General features: G+C 40.1%; 1 protein-coding gene and 1 long non-coding RNA gene across 2 annotated transcripts; one reads left to right on the forward strand and one right to left on the reverse strand.

Annotated features, from left to right (window-relative positions):
* The first annotated feature begins 572 nt into the window (after window positions 1-572).
* On the forward strand, window positions 573-17691 carry LOC105389703 (mannosylglucosyl-3-phosphoglycerate phosphatase). Its single transcript, XM_048628228.1, has 16 exons — window positions 573-725; window positions 1915-2035; window positions 3381-3488; window positions 5447-5533; window positions 6474-6640; window positions 7411-7509; window positions 7863-7985; window positions 8335-8500; window positions 9154-9332; window positions 10606-10761; window positions 11395-11496; window positions 11833-11910; window positions 14549-14673; window positions 15165-15269; window positions 15616-15712; window positions 16388-17691. The coding sequence occupies exons 1-16, from the start codon at window positions 573-575 to the stop codon at window positions 16466-16468; spliced, it is 1947 nt and encodes a 648-aa protein (XP_048484185.1). The 3' UTR covers window positions 16469-17691.
* A 20-nt stretch (window positions 17692-17711) lies between these two features.
* Window positions 17712-18818, reverse strand: LOC125490094. Its single transcript, XR_007267435.1, has 2 exons — window positions 18289-18818; window positions 17712-17838 (listed from the first exon to the last, which is right to left on the reverse strand). It is a non-coding gene; the product is annotated as an uncharacterized LOC125490094 (long non-coding RNA).
* Between the last annotated feature and the right edge of the window lie 273 nt (window positions 18819-19091).

Raw genomic sequence — 19091 nt, forward strand, 5'->3', positions numbered from 1 at the left:
AAGCATTCTTATGGAGATTAATTTGCGTTGATCTTTGCCAAACTCAAAATCATGTTCATAAATTGTTATTAATTATTATTATACCTAACATTTTTATTATCAGTGATCAGGATATTGGGTATAAGTACTTACAGATTAATTATACTGTGCATCATAATGTTGAATTTGCATTTTAACAGGTTTATTTTTAGGTGTTTTATTTATACTTATTGCAATCTATTTTGGTAACATTTATCACCAAAATAACTGATTTGTAGTATTTATGTCAAATTTATACATGTAGATTGTATAACTATCTATAATAAACCTTTACCATAAAAAAATATATTTGCCTACCTACTACTACTACACACTTTTTACATGTATTGTTAAAACCATTTGCCACAAATGATTAACACATTATAGTGATCATTGGTAACAAAAATGCTCAAAATGACCTCATATTGTGTCTAGCCTATTCAAATACATATTTTTCGAAAAAATATTATTGTAAATTAGCTAATTTAAATCACGTAATAACCAAAACAAAATAAGTATGAAAAATAATCAGTGACTCAATAAATATAACGGACATGGTTGTAGTGAAAGCAGGGCGAGCGATGGCATCGTTCGCAGCGCAGGCTGCCCTGCGGTCTCGATGGAGCTCCCTGATAGAGTCGACCAGTGTGGACGTACCGGGGGAGGTCACAGACGGAGTGCGCTCCGTGGTCGGATGGCTGAAACAGGCACGAGATTCATCCTTTATGCTGGCAATTGATGGGTTACTGCTTTACCAATGACTCTTATGCACCAAACTTAGCAAAATTCATCTGGAAAATAATAACTTTGGTCCTCATAGAACAGGAAGCTTAGTTTGAAGACCAAGGTTTTTATTTAAAATGTGACTGTAATGTTTGCAAATAAAAAAAATGATTATGGGCTGGTGACGATGATAACATTTTTATATATACATAATTGCTCAATATGAATGCAATGTATGTGTATATTATGTGCTATAAAGTAAGTTCATGAAAAACAAAATAAAAGATGGCAGTAGTAACCTATTAGTTGTACAGTCTAGATGTTGTCTGTTTATTCGCTTGATGTTTTTTTTGAAATGTTTCTTATTTATGCAATACTTTTTAGATTAATTAATGTTAATGAAATTAATATATTATGTACTTATATAAGAGTTATAATTTTCTAAAAGCTTTATAAATAACAATTTTGTTTGTTTTGTTATTATAAATTGTAAAAATTCAAATTAATGATATAAATGAAAAATGGATTTTAAAATAAGCATTTATGTTTGTGGACGATGAAGTGTGGAAACATGGAAGAATGATGTAATTGACCCTAAACACTGATAAAAATAATGTATCACTAAGGGCCTGTTCCACAATGTCTGGTTAGTGGCTACCTGTCAGATAAAATACATACTGTCACTGTCTAAAAAATAATGACAGAGAGTGACAGCATGTATTTTATCCGACAGGTAGCCGCTAACCAGACATTGTGGAACAGGCCCTAAGCAACAGATTTTTTTACTTGTAGGACACAAACTTTATTCGGTATGTAAATTAAATTTTCCAATAAGAAAGTTCAACTAAATTACTTAATTCGTATTAATTATATTATTTGCGCTTCTATCTGCACATAGTAGTAAATTTAACACCGCGATGTAAGTAGCAACTATAACTATATATCATGCCATCTAGCAGCTGCATTCAGAATTGTCACCTAGGGGCACCAAGCGGCAGCTCCGTGAACTTGTTCAAATGTATCCATGTGACGTTGCAGGCGTCTCTTTCAGCCTTATATCAGCTGCATTTAGCACGTCTTCTCGTTCTATACTTACTCGTTTTGCTTATTAGCGCCATCTAGCGGCAACTCTACGAACTTGCTCAAGAGTGACCGTGTCATCTGACATTCCAGGCGTCCCTGGAGGTGCGTCAGGTGGGCAGGCGCGCGGTGAGCCAGCTGGCGGGGCGAGGCATGGGGGACGAGGTCGTCATCATACACTACAATGACGTGTACAACATCGAACAGACCACTAGTGAGTAACGAGTAAATAGTGACATGCTGTCTTAGATAACCAATATGCGAATAAGATAAAGTGTACTTCTCGACAAATAACACCCCACTACTACCAGTGAGCTCTTATTTTGATTCTAGTTCGGTTAGAACATTTACTCATTGGCATTGGTACAATAGTTGCCATTAGGTTGAACTTAAAAAACGGCTTTTGGCTTTGTTTTTGTAACATACTTACCATCTTGTTCGTATATTATTTATCTAAGCATGCGGTATAGTACGTTCGGTACTGTACTGTACGGTAAAAAAGCACAAGTAACAAAATGTTACAGAAAGTAACACATGAAAAGAAAAATGAAAATATTCAAATGTAGTTTTCTCTACCAGTTTATTAACATGGTTACGAAACCGCGCCCACTTTTCGTCGCTTTCCTATAACTTCTACTGCAGTACTTAATTAGTTTCCCAATTTATTGAGGAAATACTAGGTTTATTGCTGAAGTTCTCTTAATGGGTCTAGACACGCAATAAAACACTAAACTATTGTGTGTTATGGCATATTCTTTCCTATCTGTGTATAGTCTTGATGAGGTTAGATACTAATATTGGAATAGTTAGTTATTTAAGTATTCTACTAACTTGTTTCTATAAAAAATTAAGGATTGTCTCGTTTGAAAGAGTACCCTACAGTCCCGACTTATTCCTACTTCCCCCCCTATACAGGAGAAGTCAGCACAAAGGTGCCATCTTCATATATTTTTTAATATCTTATAAAATGTGTCACACTGCTGGGTAAAAAAGCCTTCTTATATTTTGTCCAACGATCGCAATCCTTTGCAACTTCGGACCTTAAAATCTTTACAAAATATTACTTTAGTATACTTACAATATATTTAACTGCTGTGATGAAACCATCATCATCATCATCATCAGGTCTTGGGATCCCTAATCAGGGACAGGGCTCGAAGTGTAGATTTCCACTCTGACCGGTCCTGTGCCACGCCTTCGACTTCGTGCCAACTCATGCCGAGGGCGGCTGCCTCCTGCACGGCAGTGCGACGCCACGTGGTTTTTGGCCGTCTCCTCTTTCGCTTGCCAGATGCAGCCCACTTTGTCAGGGCGATTTTGGGTGGATGTTTAAACCAACAAATACAAAATATACAATAACAACCAATCCCCTTATTTAGTTAAGTATATTGTTAGTAGGTAGTAGGTACCTACACCAGCCTCTAATGTGCCTGTAAGAGATCGCTCTTAGCGATAAGGCCGCCTATTGTTCATTGTTCCTAGTTTATAAGTATTTTTTGTAAGTTTTGCTATTTGACCTATAAATTCATACATCATTCTATTCTATTTTCACCCCGCAGACACGGAGCCGGTGGGGGGCGCACTCCGGTTCTGCTCCGCGGTGCGGCAGCTGCAGCACCTGAACCCGCTCGTGCTGTTCAGCGGGGACGCCTTCTCGCCCAGCATGCGTGAGTGGCATCATCATCATCATCCCGTTACCATCTGCTACTGGAGCATAGGATTTGTAAAGAGCACCTAAACACGCGCCCGTTTGTATCTGCTGCTGAACATAGGATTCTTGTAGCGCCACAACACAACACACATGTGTGAGCGTAGCGTTATCATCATCATTATCTTAAGGATTTTGACCATCAGCCTGTATGCGTTAGCCATCTCCCAGCGTGGCCCGTAGCTGGATCGACGTCCTTTGACATGACATGATGATAATATCATGGCTGGATGAGGAAGGTAGAGGGCAGAGTGACGGGGCGCTCCTAGAGAGGCCTACGTCCGGCAGTGGATCATTACTGAATGCCCAACAAACATTTTACCCTCAGTTACAGCTATTTTTATAACTTTAACCTGTATAACTGTGTTATAATTATCTCAGTTCTAACATAAAGCGATAAAGATGAGTTAAAAAATTAAATTAGTGTCAACAGCAGGTTTCAGTGTTAAAATGGTATTAGTCAAAGCAATTATAATTAAGATGTTATAGGTTTAAACTGTTTCTAGAACCTAAAGCTATACAAGAGTGCTCACTGACACCTGTTAACACTTATGGTGGTTAAATGGTTTCCTTTAATACTCATATAAATCTTTAGGTGTCATATTGAATTTAGGCTGCAGGAATTGGTTACAAAAGAGATTTTGTCAAGAGTGCAGTAAGACAAGATTCTTACAGTGTTGGAAAACTCAACAATGCAGTTTTAATCTTTAAGGTTAACTTAACTTACGCTTATTGCGTTAGGCAAGTAGACTGTAAAAGTAACGGTGTTAAGCAAGACTGTGCGGATCGACTAAGACTGCATAATACCCTTGGCTAAGGGTGTTCTATTTCAAAAAGTGTAATAGATGACTTAGGTGAGTCTATATGTCTTAAATGTAAGTTCGCCATTTGCATTGGCGACCTAACCTATAAATTGCTGGGATAAACAATATTTTGCTTTAAAATACTTACCTATTTAAGTGAATTTTGTCATTCCAGTCATGCCAATCGATTTATGAAACAAATGGACATACAGCAAGGATACAAAAAAATACAAAATTGAGTCGTCTATTTTATATTTACTTATGTTTCATATGAAATCCTTAATAAATTCGGAGCGCATTAAAATTGAGGTGGGAAATATGGTATACATTACAGTAAAATTACAATGGCATATTATTTTCAATTCACAAAACATGTTAAGTCAAGTTAATATATTATATTTACTGTTATTTAGTATTAATCAATACTGTCACTTTAAAACTGTCGCGTATGATTGCTGTTGACACTATTATTTTCAAACACATACAACTTGTATGGTAAAAGTGTATTCGAAAAACGGTAACATACTCACTTAACCCTTTTTTACCAAACAAATAAGAGTCCGGGTGTCAAATAACCATTCTACAACTACAACTATACCGGTAAAAGTTCTAGCTGAGAGTGATTAAACGCTCTTCTATAGTAACTTTAGCACTTCAATGACACCGTACTACAGGCTTTCTATAACTTAAACACTTCAATGACACCGTTTTACAGACTTTCTAAAGCCTTTACTCTCAAAATCGTGGGCCTCTTTCGTGGTTATAAGTGAGTTAGAGCACTCTCCTACACTCTTATACAGCTATGTCTTAACACTTTAATTTTCGAATGGAACCATTATACAAGTTATATGAGAGTTTTTTTAACGCTACGTTGTTAGTTGGGTGATGAATCGTCCTCTGCTAGACATAGGCTACTCGAGAAGTAGCCTACTCCAACGGTTATTAGTTCTTTGAATCTTCGGCAGATATGGCTGGCCCACTGCCACTTCAGCTTAAAGATTTTAATGACTATGTCGAAATGTATAGGTATAGCACTATGAGGTTACTACAATATGAAGAATATCATTGTGTGATACTAATAATTAAAGTATATTTTTTTTCTTTATATCCACAGTGAGTACGTTCACGAAGGGCGAACAGATGGTGCCGGTACTTAACGAAGTCGGGACGAACTGTGCCGTCTTCGGGAATCATGACTTTGGTAAGTATTTCGTTATGATTCGTAAATATTCTATTTTTACAATTTGACGGTTGTCAGGAAAACTTACCAAGGCTGATCTCTAAATAGCCGGTTAAAAGCCATCTGGGGAATAATGTTGATGCTGTCGCGTCTGAATGTTTGTATTAGACAGTGACAGCGATAATTTTATTCGTCAGATGACAATTGTACAGGTACTTATTATTGACAAATGTATTTGTATCTACGCAAGGTGCGTCATGGATAAATATCAATCTACTAATGAGTCAATATCATGTGCCAAAAAGCAATTAACTGATTGGTTGTGTTGTGTCGTAGAAGAATTTCACTTCGTTATTTTTTATTGTTTTAATTATTTTGTATAATATCGCGAATTCCTCTAATAAATGATTGCGCGAGCTTCTCTTCACTTTAAAATGTTTACCCAGTTATCCTTTTACCTATTCGAAAACTTCATTTAATGTAGACGACCGAATGGCGTAGTGGTTAGTGACCCTGACTACTGAGCCGATGGTCCCGGGTTCGATTCCCGGCTGGGGCAGATATTTGTTTAAACACAGATATTTGTTCTCGGGTCTTGGATGTGCCCGTAAAATGGCAATAGGCCCGCCCCCTATTACATTGGGACTAACATAACACTCTGGCGAAAAGTGGGTGTAGCAATGCACCTCTGCCTACCCCGCAAGGGAGTACATTAGTACAAGGCGTGAGTGCGTGTGTGTGTGTGTGTTTCATGTAGCGTATATTCTGTTACCAACATTAATTTAGATACTGTAAAGTTTCATCAACATACTAAATTATAAAGTAGTTAGTTTTTGCGTCTTAATGATATACTACTACTACTAAGTAATATCTTAAAAACACACCAAAGCACTCTCAAACTCTATCTCACGCGTAACATTTATTCAATCTAGTTATAATGTCACTATGATGTTTATTCCAGACTTCGGCCTAGAAGTGCTATCCGGGCTCGTCTCCCAATGCTCATTCCCGTGGCTGATGTCCAACGTCATAGACAACGAGACCGGGCGGCCGCTCGGAGACGGACGCATCACGCACGCGCTGCTTGCCAGCGACCACAAGATCGGACTCATCGGACTGGTCGAGCAGGTATAGTCGACAGCGGGACTAGTCGACAGTGGGACTGGTCGACAGCGGGACTAGTCGACAGTGGGACTAGTTAACAATGAGACGGGGCGGCCGCTCGGTGACGGACGCATCACGCACGCGCTGCTCGCCAGCGACCACAAGATCGGACTCATCGGACTGGTCGAGCAGGTATAGTCGACAGCAGGACTAGTTGACAGCGAGACTAGTCGACAGCGGGACTAGTCGACAACGAGACGGAGCGGCCGCTCGGCGATGGACGCATCACGCACGCGCTGCTCGCCAGCGACCACAAGATCGGACTCATCGGACTGGTCGAGCAGGTATAGTCGACAGTGGGACTAGTCGACAGTGGGACTAGTTGACAACGAGACGAGACGGACGCATCACGCACGCGCTGCTCGCCAGCGACCACAAGATCGGACTCATCGGACTTGTCGAGCAGGTATAGTCGACAGCTGGACTAGTCGACAGTGGGACTAGTCGACAGCAGGTATAGAACGACTGCAGGAGTAGTCAAACGTGGAATTACAAAACTTACAACCAACGCATGTAATTTTGTCCCAAATCAATAAGCATGAATGTGTAATAAGCTATTTAAAAAATACAAACTTTTCCTTACTTACTCCGCTGGCTCAGCGTCCCAAAGTGGATCTTGGCCTCCGACATTAAAGTGCGCCAATATTCTGTTTCAATTCTGACCTTTACCTTATGAATTATTATTTAACATATCTGCCAGTTACTCTAAATTTCAACAAAACCTTTCTTTTCAGGAGTGGCTGGACACGCTAGCAACAATAAACCCTGAGGAAGTGACGTTCATAGACTTTGTGCAGGCGGGCAGCAAGCTCGCCTCGCAGCTGAAACAAGAAGTGAGCATTTTTACATACGTTTGAAAATTCATAGTCATAAACATTGCACATCTAACCTAAGTTTGAGATGAAAAGAGATTTTAGTGTCATTTTCAATTACATATCATTTTGTATATTGTCCATTCAAGAAACACTAGACTTATATCCAGAAGTGGACGGTTTTTGAGTGATGATGATTACGAAAATTCAAACTTGCATTAATTGCGCACAATACTTAGAAGATCAGATAAAGCATATTTGGAAACAGTTTAAGGGTCTAAACTTAAGCAATCTAAAAACTTAGACTTGAAGATAATAATAATAATACCTGTTGATACATTTTATAATTCATAATATCGAATGTTTGGTTCCAGGGTTGTGAATACGTGATAGCTTTAACGCACATGCGAACCCCAAACGACATAAAACTGGCGGAAGGATGCAACGAAATAGATCTAATACTGGGCGGCCATGACCACGTCTACGAAGTGTTAGAGGTAAGAAAAAAAAGTATTTATTTCAAAACTCAGAAAAAAATAGGAAGAAAAACGCTGAGTTGCAGAAAGGGCTTTAAGGTAATGTCGACCTCAAATGTCGTCATATAATGCCGATATTCCTTTCTGAAGCTCAGTGTTAAATTTGCACTGCAATTATAGAGCTATTTCCAAATTATTCTTAGCAGATATTACACTCACCTACTAACTATTACATGACACACACACAATTTGCGTCCAATATTAATAAAACAAATATAATAAACGTACTGTTAACACTTTTAATCCGAAAAACATGAGTATTCCATCAAAACGAACTCTTACAACCAAGTAACAAACTCGAAAATTACAGGTAAACAACAAATACATAGTGAAGAGTGGCACAGACTTCAGGCAGTTCTCTAAAATCACGATATCTTTTGCGAGTGAAACTCCTAAAGTGGATATCACTGATGTCAAAGTGACGAGTGCTATACCAGAAGATGAGGTGCTGAAGGCGAAAGTGGAGAAATACTCTTGTAAGTATTATTATTATCATCATTATGAAATAGTGGTAGTTTGTTGCTGAATGACAGACACGCTTGCTTCATAAGAGGTGCGAGTTCGATTCCACGGTCGATGTCTCTAGAGTCTGTGCTCAATGTATGTAATCAAAAAGCCCAAATGCTAAGCGATCCACCTATGTATGACCAGGCGCCTTAAGAGAGGCTACACACATGGGATAGCCTTTAAAAAATGGTGCCTGACAGTGGGAGGGCTACCTTACCAAGCAAAAGTCTCTATACACAACTGCTCGTAGTACATGTACTTATCGTATGTTTGCAAAATCTTTTTATTTTAAATCGTTGTCTGAAAACCGAACCGTGACTTTAGACCGAACGAATCATAAAGTTAGTTTATTTACTTCTATACATTACGTATAACAAACCAACAATCTGTGATCGAACTTCAGCCTTCTTACCACGAATCTGTTTAGCCCCCACTATTTTTTAGCCCCCTATTCTATTCTAAGGGCGAAGTTCCTGTACGTGGCAACGTGGAACCCTTATATCCCCTTAATTTCAGCTCAGCCAGCCTAGCTCCCGAGTAAACTGGAGCAGCAAGTCTGGGTGTTGCAATAGCTGATATAGGCGCTGTCTACCCCCCTAAACACATAACATTTTATCCCCAGCAATGATAGACGGCAAGATGGACGAAGTTCTCGGCAAGTTCTGCGTCCCGCTAGAAGGAAGGTTCTCGGCGGTGCGGCGCGCGGAGTCGAACCTGGGCAACTGGGTGTGCGATGTGTTGCTGGCGGCTACCGGCGCTGACCTGGTGCTTATTAACTCGGGGACTTTTCGCTCTGATCAGGTAAATATGTAAGATGAGATACTGACTAACACGCACGCCTATACGTCTAAATATAGGCACTTTAAATTTGGAAGTGGCTTAGCTTAAATACACCGTAGAGGTGCACTAAGAAAGGAATTCCCGAAACACTTACGGGAACGGGAATTAGCTACTTTATTATCCGGCCCGAAGGACCATGGTGCGTAGTGGCCTTATGTTGCAAATAGGACCTGGAATTTTCTCTTAAAACCTAAGGGCATAGTGAAACTCGCGGCATTCGGCTAGTCAGAGCTTCTAGTAGGTCTGCGTCCCGCTAGAGGGGCGGTTCTCGGCGGTGCGGCGCGCGGAGTCGAACCTGGGCCACTGGGTGTGCGACGTGCTGCTCGCCGCCACCGGCGCAGACCCTCGTGCTTATTAACTCTGGGACTTTTAGGTCGGACCAGGTAGGTTCTGTACGCATTATGTGTCTAAATAATAAAAGGAGACACTGGCTGACTGACTGACATATCAACGCATAGCCTAAACTTCAAAACATAGGCATTTAGAAAAGTATTCCCGAAATAGCCACGGGCACGGTAATTAGCGGGAAAGCCGTTTTGTATGAAAAATCAGTAAATTTGGCATGCAGGTACCTTAGTAAGTATAAAGATTAGTTACAACAGGATATTACAAAAATCCCACGGGAAAAATAACTATATATAAAAGCGTTGGGCGAAGTGAAACCCGCAGCAGTCAGCAAGTCAGAGTTCCTAGCTAGGTCTGCGTCCCGCTAGAAGGAAGGTTTTCGGCGGTGCGGCGCGCGGAGTTGAACCTGGGCAACTGGGTGTGCGACGTGCTGCTCGCCGCCACCGGCGCCGACCTCGTGCTTATCAATTCTGGCACTATTAGGTCTAATCAGGTAGGTGCATCTGTTTAGCCTACTATCATTAGGAGAAATAGAAAAATCTGTAACTATCACTTTCTGTGCATATAAGCGATGGATTATATGCACAGAAAGTAAAATCTTTTTTTCTCTCGCCCTCTCTGCAACTGAAAGCTTCTTTCAGCTACTGTACCACCACCACAAATAAGCAACCAACAATCTTAGATCAGCATTGCTTATATCTGTAAAACAAAACTGATACAAGTATTTTTTATCACTCAGTTCCCGAGGCGGGGTCAATAATAATACGGTTATTTTCCAAATGAATTTACAGATTGATTGTGATGCTAATTATGGATTGTTGATAGCTAGTGTGCTAGGCTAGCGATAGTATTCCCACCAACTCCAGCTTAACCCTAAATCTTCCCCTAGGTGCACCCAGCCGGCGACTTCACCCTCCGCGACTTATCAACAATCATCCCCATGCGCGACCCGCTGGTGGTGGTGGCGGCGGCGGGGCGCGCCGTGCTCGCGGCGCTCGAGAACGCCGTCAGCAAGTACCCCAGCCTCGAGGGACGCTTCGTGCAGGTACGTACACGGACCAACTCGGTTTACAATTAACTAAAATGTTGTGGCAGTTTTGTTTGTATAGCCTCGCTTCGCTCGGCTCTCTAGGTTTTGGGAGATGCAAGGTTAGTTTGTAACTATTTCCTCGCTTCGCTCGGCTCTCTAGATTTTGGGAGTTGAAAGATTAGATTGTAACTATTTCCTCGCTTCGCTCGGCTCTCTAGGTTTCGGGAGATGTAAGGCTAGTTTGTCACTATTTCCTCGCTTCGATTGGCATCCTAATATTTAGAACATTCCCGTTTGATTTGTATTGCGTCTCTCCGGCCGGCTCTATTAATTATTTGTAAAAAATCTTTTTTTACCCGACTGCCGAAGGAGGAGGGTAATGTTTAATATGTATTTGGGTTGCCTCCATTTGCTCGGCAAGCTCTCTGCTTCAGGAGTGAGGCTTCGAATGGGGAAAACATTGCCAATGAGACACGTGTACTGCTCGCAATTCGCTAGTGTGATAAAGTCCCTATAGAGCTGTACGTATGGGACCATATAAATAAAGGCTTCACTAAAAGAGATTCAAACGCCATGATAGTTCAATTCTTATTCAAATTCTGCTCTGCTGATTAAAATAATTAAAAAGCCTCCTTCTATCCCCACCAGGTGGCGGGCGTGTCGTTCGCCTTCGACCCGTCCAAGCCGCCCGGCCAGAGGGTCGCCGAGGAAGTGGTCAAGATCGGGGACGAATACCTCGTCAAGGATCAGGTGAATAGATTATGTAACTTTGTTGTCTTGTCACAATGTCCGTTATAGTTGGTCCTACCACAAAAACTAGATACACAAACAATAAATAATATGAATCCTACTAATATTATAAAGACGAAACTTTGTGATTACTTGTATATTTATGTGTGTATGTTTGTTATTTCTTCACTTCAAAACGGCTAAACCGATTTTAAGGAGTTAGCTGAAACACACAAAATTCCTAATTAATCTGCTAAAAACCCTACTAACTTTCAAAAAAAATGAGTAATACAGCATAAGTTAAGTTTTCAATTTATGTGAGTAGCTAACATGTTTCTTTCTGTTCTGTTCATCTAGTTGTATCGACTAGCTGTGAAGCAGTACCTGTACCAGGGTAATGATGGTTTCACGATGCTGCCCGGTTGCAAAATACTGGTGAGTTAAATAAACATTCAAATTTACTCTTATGGTCTTGCCACAAAAACTGGTGTCTAGCCCTGTAAAATATCTTATGGATATGTCAAATACTGTGTTAAATATACGCGATAAATTACTGGTCGTAATTTTTTGATGCTAGCTTAAAATCCACCTCCAGTGACTCGGTTAAAACTGACACACTATAATAATATAGAGAGGCATACTTTGGAGTCCCTGTGCCATTTTGGAAAACTGTGTATACTCCTCTTGTTATGTTTATGTAAATATACCTGAAAATATTATGTGTAAAGTGTATGTATTAGGTTGCTTAGACTTAAACCTATAGTGCTACCATCTGGGTTACCCGTGTTTCAACAAATATCCTCACTACTTTCTGTGGATGCCTTTGTTTAATGTAAAATATGTTTTTTAATCTCAGATACTAAATTGACAGATCTGATTTAGAACGGTTCATAAACCGTCTATTGTCCCGCCAATAGAACGATACTTCACTTAATCGACAGACCTTAGGTGGTTGGGGACTTGGTTATAGCCATCTGGCGTAACTTTGTATTTAAAAAATATCCTCACTAGGTACTTTGATGTAATCCTAACTATATATCCTAACTATAATATTATAAATGCGAAAGTCACTGTCTGACTCTCCTACTATAGAATAGATTTAACATATTGGGTTTTGTATTTATTTCAGACAACTGAAAAACTTTAATACCGCGATGTAGGATCTTCATATTAATTGCCCTCGGTTCCATACAAGCTCTCTGTATTGCGCTTTTAGTGCCATCTGTTGGTTATATCCGGAACTGTCTGTCTGTCTGTCTGTTACTCTTTCACGCCAAAACTACAGAACGGATTTGAATGAAATTTGGTATACATATGGTCTAGACCCTGAGAAAGAACATAGGCTACTTTTTATTGCGAAACGGAGGTTGTAAGGGGTTAAAAGGGGGGGTTAAAAGTTGTATGCGAATACTTAATTTTAAAAGATAAAAATCTGGCGTAGTGGTTAGTGACCCTGACTGCTATGCCGAAGGTCCCGGGTTCGATTCCCGGCCGGAGTAGATCTTTTTTTAAATAAACTTTATATTTAAGCACTTGATGAGCAATAATTAAACATTTTGTTCTAGCGTTTTTGAAACTTCGATCTGTGAGTGGATGAAATAAGGGTTCATATTTTGTATGAAGTTCGTCATTTTTGAAGATAAAAACATTATATTTTGTATTTAGGCACTACATAATCACAAAAAAATTATAATTAGCATTTAAAAAAAAAGCCCAGTGTGGGGGTGTAATATAGGGGTTGAAAGTTTTATGGGTGTTGAGTTTTAGAAGTTTAATTTATATAGTAGCTATGTCCGCTCCTAGATGGCGTTGTCGGATCGGATATAGATCGCGGTATGGTTTGATTTTAGCTTATGTACTTATAGTTTGTATTTATTTGCAGTAAGTTTTGAAGGTCCTCGAAAACAACCCTATACACGACTGTACTTTTCAATACGAGGTTTCATTTATTGTCATTTGGTTCTTATGCGTCATTTTTGAAGATAAAACCATGAAACTTATTACGTAGGTGTTTATTGTTTAAGGGAAAATGTGCAGAGATTTTCTATACGGAATTCCCATGACTGACACGCACAGGCTAAACGTAGCGTAGGCACTTGAAATTTGGAAGGGACGTAGCTTAGGTACCGTATTTTCCCACAAAAACCGGAGTTAGCGGTTGAAATTCGGCATTAACTTAGGCTGTTTTTAACAGCATGCGGATTTGATCACGCACGCAAGTAGGGCATGCAATACCGGTAATATTTTCAATACCGGTATTGAGTTCCGGTATTAGAACTCAATACCGGGATCCCGGTATTAATACCGGTATTAGACTTCCTTGTTATAAATGGCATATATTTTGTTTAAAGGTCGTATAGGGCAAAATACAACAAGAAAAAGCAATCAAATTCTGTATTATGTAATATTTTTTACGAGAATTGAGTATTAGAGTTAAAATTTTAGAACGCATGGACAACAAGTAGGTTTCCAAAGGCCAAAAACCACATGTAACGGTTGAAAACAAGTGCACTTTCATGGTATATAGGAGCACAAGGCTAACTACATCTTAATCGCTTGATTTATAGCCTAAAAAATGACCGATTCCGGTATTACTTCAATACCGGTATTAACTTTCAATACCGGTATTGAAAAAACGTGGATTTTGTCCGGGATCCCGGTATTAGCAATACCGGTATTACGGTATTGCATGCCCTACACGCAAGATACCTAGATGTTTTCAATCTAACATGTCTGCACACCTTAGTAAAGTTATGGTTTTGTTTTGAAAAATGGGAGTTAAAGCGAAAAAAAAAAGTAGTATGAAAAAAACCAAAACTGCATAAGTTAGATGCTTGAAATTAAACATTTATAAATTACTATTCTGCCATTGCTATACAAGTCTTTGCTCAATGAAGTCATGAAAATCATTTTTAGTCAAGTATCTTCGTACTTATTTGTCAACTTTCATCTAATTTAATACCACCATGGCATGTTATTGGGTAGGTAGTTCGGGAGTCGTCCACGGCAAAATAATTTTAAGGCGAAGCGAAGCTCGCGGGCAACAGCTAGTAACAATATAAATGATTCTCAGGTGGAAGAGGACATGTGTCCCGAGATCGGCATGGCGATCCAGAACCACTTCGCGGCCATCGACGTGCGCACCGGCAAGGCGCGCCACAGCAAGCACCGCCAGTCGCTCGTCACGCTCAGTCGCAGGTAAACAAAAATAAAAGGTAGCTTACTCAGCATGTGTTGTATGGCTGGCTATTCCGAGCCGATTGGTGCCCTATTCGCAGAATGGAAACCCATTATGGAGATCTTCCGACCGTAAGGTTTTACCACCACCGACATATTAGCAATCAACAACCTTAACCTGCATCGCTTATCTGTCAAACAGCTGTCAGATCCACACAAGTAACATCAGATTTGACAGGTTAATTGATAATGTACGGTGGTGGCGGTAGCAGGCTGGGTGGTGTAACGTGCAACCCAACGTTTATCATTGCGATTGCGATTGAGTTATCTTAACTTCAATACCGCGATGTACGATTTCTTGCTGCCTACACATTTTTAATGCCATCTGTTGGTAATCATTCGTATTTCGTGGCTTGGAGAGACCTACGATCACCAATGAATAATAATTAGGTCACGATATTGGCAGCACAAGGCGTCCCATGTTTAATAATAGCCTCCTGTCACAATTCCAGACACAGTCTAGTGAAGATGCTCGATGGCAGCGAGCTGGCCGGACCGCCGCCACTGCGCCGCGCCTCCTCTGTAGCCGAACAGAGCCATCCTCCACACCACCACCGGTAATGTAGCTCTTACTACATACAGCTTAGGGACTATAGTTGTATAAACTAGTGTAACCGCCGTCACTGCGCCGGTCTTACTCTGTGGCTGAAATAAGCTATCTGCCGCACCAACACCGGTAATGCAGCTCTTATTAGATATAAGGTGCGGCGGCCCTCAGGACTTAAGCCATAACTTCTATGGTTGGCTGGCGGGTTGGAGCAACACAAGACTTGAGAAAAAATGGTCCTGGCCTAGCATCGAATCAGAGCCCTTCTGCACCTCAGACCACAATGGCAAAGTTACTGACCACTGTAATCCGGTCGTATTATTTATATAATTATATAATGTAACATGATGTTTCAGGTTAACCCGTCGCGCGTCGCTAGATGACCTGGAGCAGCAGTCGTGCGAGCTCGCGCCCAAGATCGAGAACCGCATCGTCGTGCTGGACAAACCAGAGGTAAACCACTATTAGCATACATTCAGAAAATACCAAATGTTTCGTACCAATACTTACCATTTGTTTCGAGTAGTTTCAAAAGTGTATATGTACGGTGGCCTGCGCCAAAAGAATACAGGCGGAGTTTTTAAAATAGCGATCCCTGATGATTAGGGACCAGCTACATCTGTTATATATCCGGAGACGTGTTGTGTGTGATGTGTGTAGCAGTGGTGTCTATGTGGATGTGCTTGAGCAGCATGTGAGCTTGAGATCGCTAATTTAAAAACTCCGCCTGAATACTTTTAGGCGCAGGCCACCGTACATGGTGATGCTCATGGTGAGTTGAGAAATAATAAATTTTAGCTATGTCGAACTATTAATTTTGGCCGTGGAAAATTAGATTTACACAAACACTGATTAAGTTCAGATTACAAAGAATTTTAGGTTTTGAAAGTAATACTGAAATTAGAATTAGTGCCATCAGAATCGCCATCATTATTATGCTGTAATTGAGCCATTATAATCGTGTGAATTGAGTAATGGCATGTTATAGTCTAATAAAACTGGTTACACACAAACCATATAAGTATGATTAAGTGTTCCGATATGACTTTAGACAGCGAGATTTCGCACATTTGTAATAACAAACTTTCGTATTCACAATTTTAGTAACAAGGGCATATTCCTTTACAGAAACTCCAGGCACTACTGGCAGAGAAGGCGAGGTGGGAAGCTGATACTGTCATCAAAGAAGTAGACGAAGGATCGCCTTAGAGTCACTAGTACCTAACACAATACATACACCATACCACGGCAAGTTATTGTAATTACGCCACTCTAACCCTCAAATTCATAGAACGTATTGTAAATTTACAACAAGGTTAAAATTCACTTTGAAACACACGAGTCTTTACTTCAGTGAAATGGTTGAAAATTCGTATATCGCAACGTCAATTTTAAGCCTATTTTAAAGTGTCAAAAACCTCTATGAATTTGGGGGTAAGCCTATAGTTGAGTCATCATAAATGTGCGAACTCTGTAATGATTATAATATTTAGGAAAATCGTGTGTGAACACGGCCATCCTACCTCAAGCTAGGCAGAGCCTGTGATATGGGTATTCGACAGCTGATATATCTGCACAGATAAATCCCGATACATACAGATATAGATACACATACAGATACACCCAAGACCCGATTACAAATACCTTTCTGTCTTTATACAAATATCGGCCCCGGCTGAGATCGAACCCATAGCAGTCAGGGTCACTAACCACTACACCATTCGTTCGTCAGTAATAAATCATCTTATCTGACCTCTCACTCGCACTTATGTTCAAGTGCAAGCGAGAGGTCTGATAAGATAGTTCGCACATTTGTTAAGGTTTAAGTATAGGCCTGTACGTAAGCTTAGCTTATTTATCTACAATCAGTACGGTCAAGTACAGGTTTTGATAGTTTAATTAAACTAAAGAAGTTTCCGTTTTCACATATGTATATTTTTGGGTTTACGATGGAAACTATTTCGTTTATACATAAATGAATAAACCTGTACTTAGCCTGCTGATAAAGTTATCATATAGCTTTTATCTGACAAAAATGGCCTAAAACTCAAAGCCAATTATGTTTTCTATACGCCGAGAGACTTTTAAGAAGTTGATGTTGAAATTCAATCATGACACCAACCACAAAAGCTTAACCTGTCTAGCTAACAGGTTATTTTATTATTATTAGTAATGTATCTTTACGATATAACCAAAGTTGTGAATGAAATCGAAATACTTACTTATACATATTCTTACGTATAAGTACTTAATGTAAAAAGTTTAACGCTTTCTTTATTAACTACCATCCATCCACTGCTAGAGATCTAAACCTCTCTTACTCTCTCTCGTTACAAAAAAAACAGCATCTGAGTGTTGGTCCAGCGAGGCAAAGGGCGTCCCACGCTACCTTTGCCTATTAAAATGTTCACTCTAACCCCCTTATTCATAAAAAAGTTTCAATTCAATTCAATTTTGGTTGAATGGCTCTTTGCCGTGTGTGACTAACACGGCTAACTGGGCCAGAGTCACGTGACCAATGCTCACAGTATTGGAAAGCAGTCGTTACGGTTATTTTAGACTATTTACACAGTTAAAACCTGAAACAACCAGACAAACACAATATATACAAACAATAAGTGGACATCACAAGAGATGGTTAGATTTGTTAGTATATATGTACAAACACATTTACAGTTTAATATTGTTAGTCTTAAGGAATTTGTACAGTATATTAACAAGGGGAGTATGTACAAGGGTAAGAAGATAGTTAGTATTTACAGGTTTGGGAATGGTGGGGGGGAGGATGTCATATAGGGAGGTTTGAAGGTTGGGACATTCGAAAAAGAGATGATCAACAGATCCTTCACTGGCACCGCAGTCGCAGACAGAGCTATCACGGGCCCGAATCCTAGCCAAGTGCACCGGGGTGCACGCGTGGCCCAGACGCAGTCTACAAAGAGTGGAAGTTGCTGGTTTATCTAAGTGTTTTGCTTTAAAAAACCATGGCTTTTTTGGGATATGAGGTTGGATATGGGAGTAAAATTTACCTTTAAAATTCCTAGAAGTGTCCCAGGACACTTTCCAGGATCTATCCAGCCTCGGTCCTGCGAGCGAGGCAAGGTCATGGGCAAAATTTTGGTAATGAGTGTCCAGGCCCAAGCTAACGGCATCCTTAGCAAAGGAATCTGCACACTCATTACCAATAATACCACTGTGCCCAGGTATCCAAGCGATAGCTACTTCTATACCCTGAGTCATGCAACGGAATAGGGTTTCTCTAATTTTTAAAATGATAGGGAATTTGGATTTGGATTTAAAGGGAAAGGAAATAATTGCTTGTAATGAACTGGCCGAATCAGAAAGGATAATAGTTTTGTTAAGTTTGTGTGACTCAGCGTACAGAAGCGCCTCGAGAATAGCTGTTGCCTCGCCCGTGAAGACCGAGGACTCAGGGGGACGCTTAAAACTGAGTGCAACTTTGTACTTGGGCAGCCATACGGCCAAACCCACGTTGCTGTTTTCGGAGAGTTTGGATGCGTCAGTGAATATGGGGAGCCAGCCTGGCCACTCTGAATTGAGTTTCACACTTAGATCTTTTTCAGCGGCAGGAGAGTCTTTACTGATACCTAAATCCATTACTACATTGGGCTGAAAAACTAAGGCGTCGTAAGGAACATCAAACAGAGGGTAAATACTAAATTTGGATGTAGGGTGGGGGAGGTTAGAAGAAAAGATATAAGTTTTTAGTAGATAGGAAAGTCCATGGGTTTCTTGAGCATTACACAGACGCTTAAGGATATCAAGTTTGGGCAACAAAGGATGGGAGTTAGATTGCCAGATTCGAAAGAAA

This window comes from Plutella xylostella, chromosome 20 (genome assembly GCF_932276165.1).
Source record: "Plutella xylostella chromosome 20, ilPluXylo3.1, whole genome shotgun sequence".
Lineage (NCBI taxonomy): Eukaryota > Metazoa > Arthropoda > Insecta > Lepidoptera > Plutellidae > Plutella > Plutella xylostella.

Bases quoted from the DNA above. Each gene is read 5' to 3' on its own strand.
- LOC105389703 (XM_048628228.1), top strand. From the start codon at position 573: ATGGTTGTAGTGAAAGCAGGGCGAGCGATGGCATCGTTCGCAGCGCAG. The intron at 7,510-7,862 runs GTGAGCATTTTT...GTTTGGTTCCAG, and splicing joins CCTCGCAGCTGAAACAAGAA to GGTTGTGAATACGTGATAGC. The intron at 8,501-9,153 runs GTAAGTATTATT...TTTTATCCCCAG, and splicing joins GAAAGTGGAGAAATACTCTT to CAATGATAGACGGCAAGATG.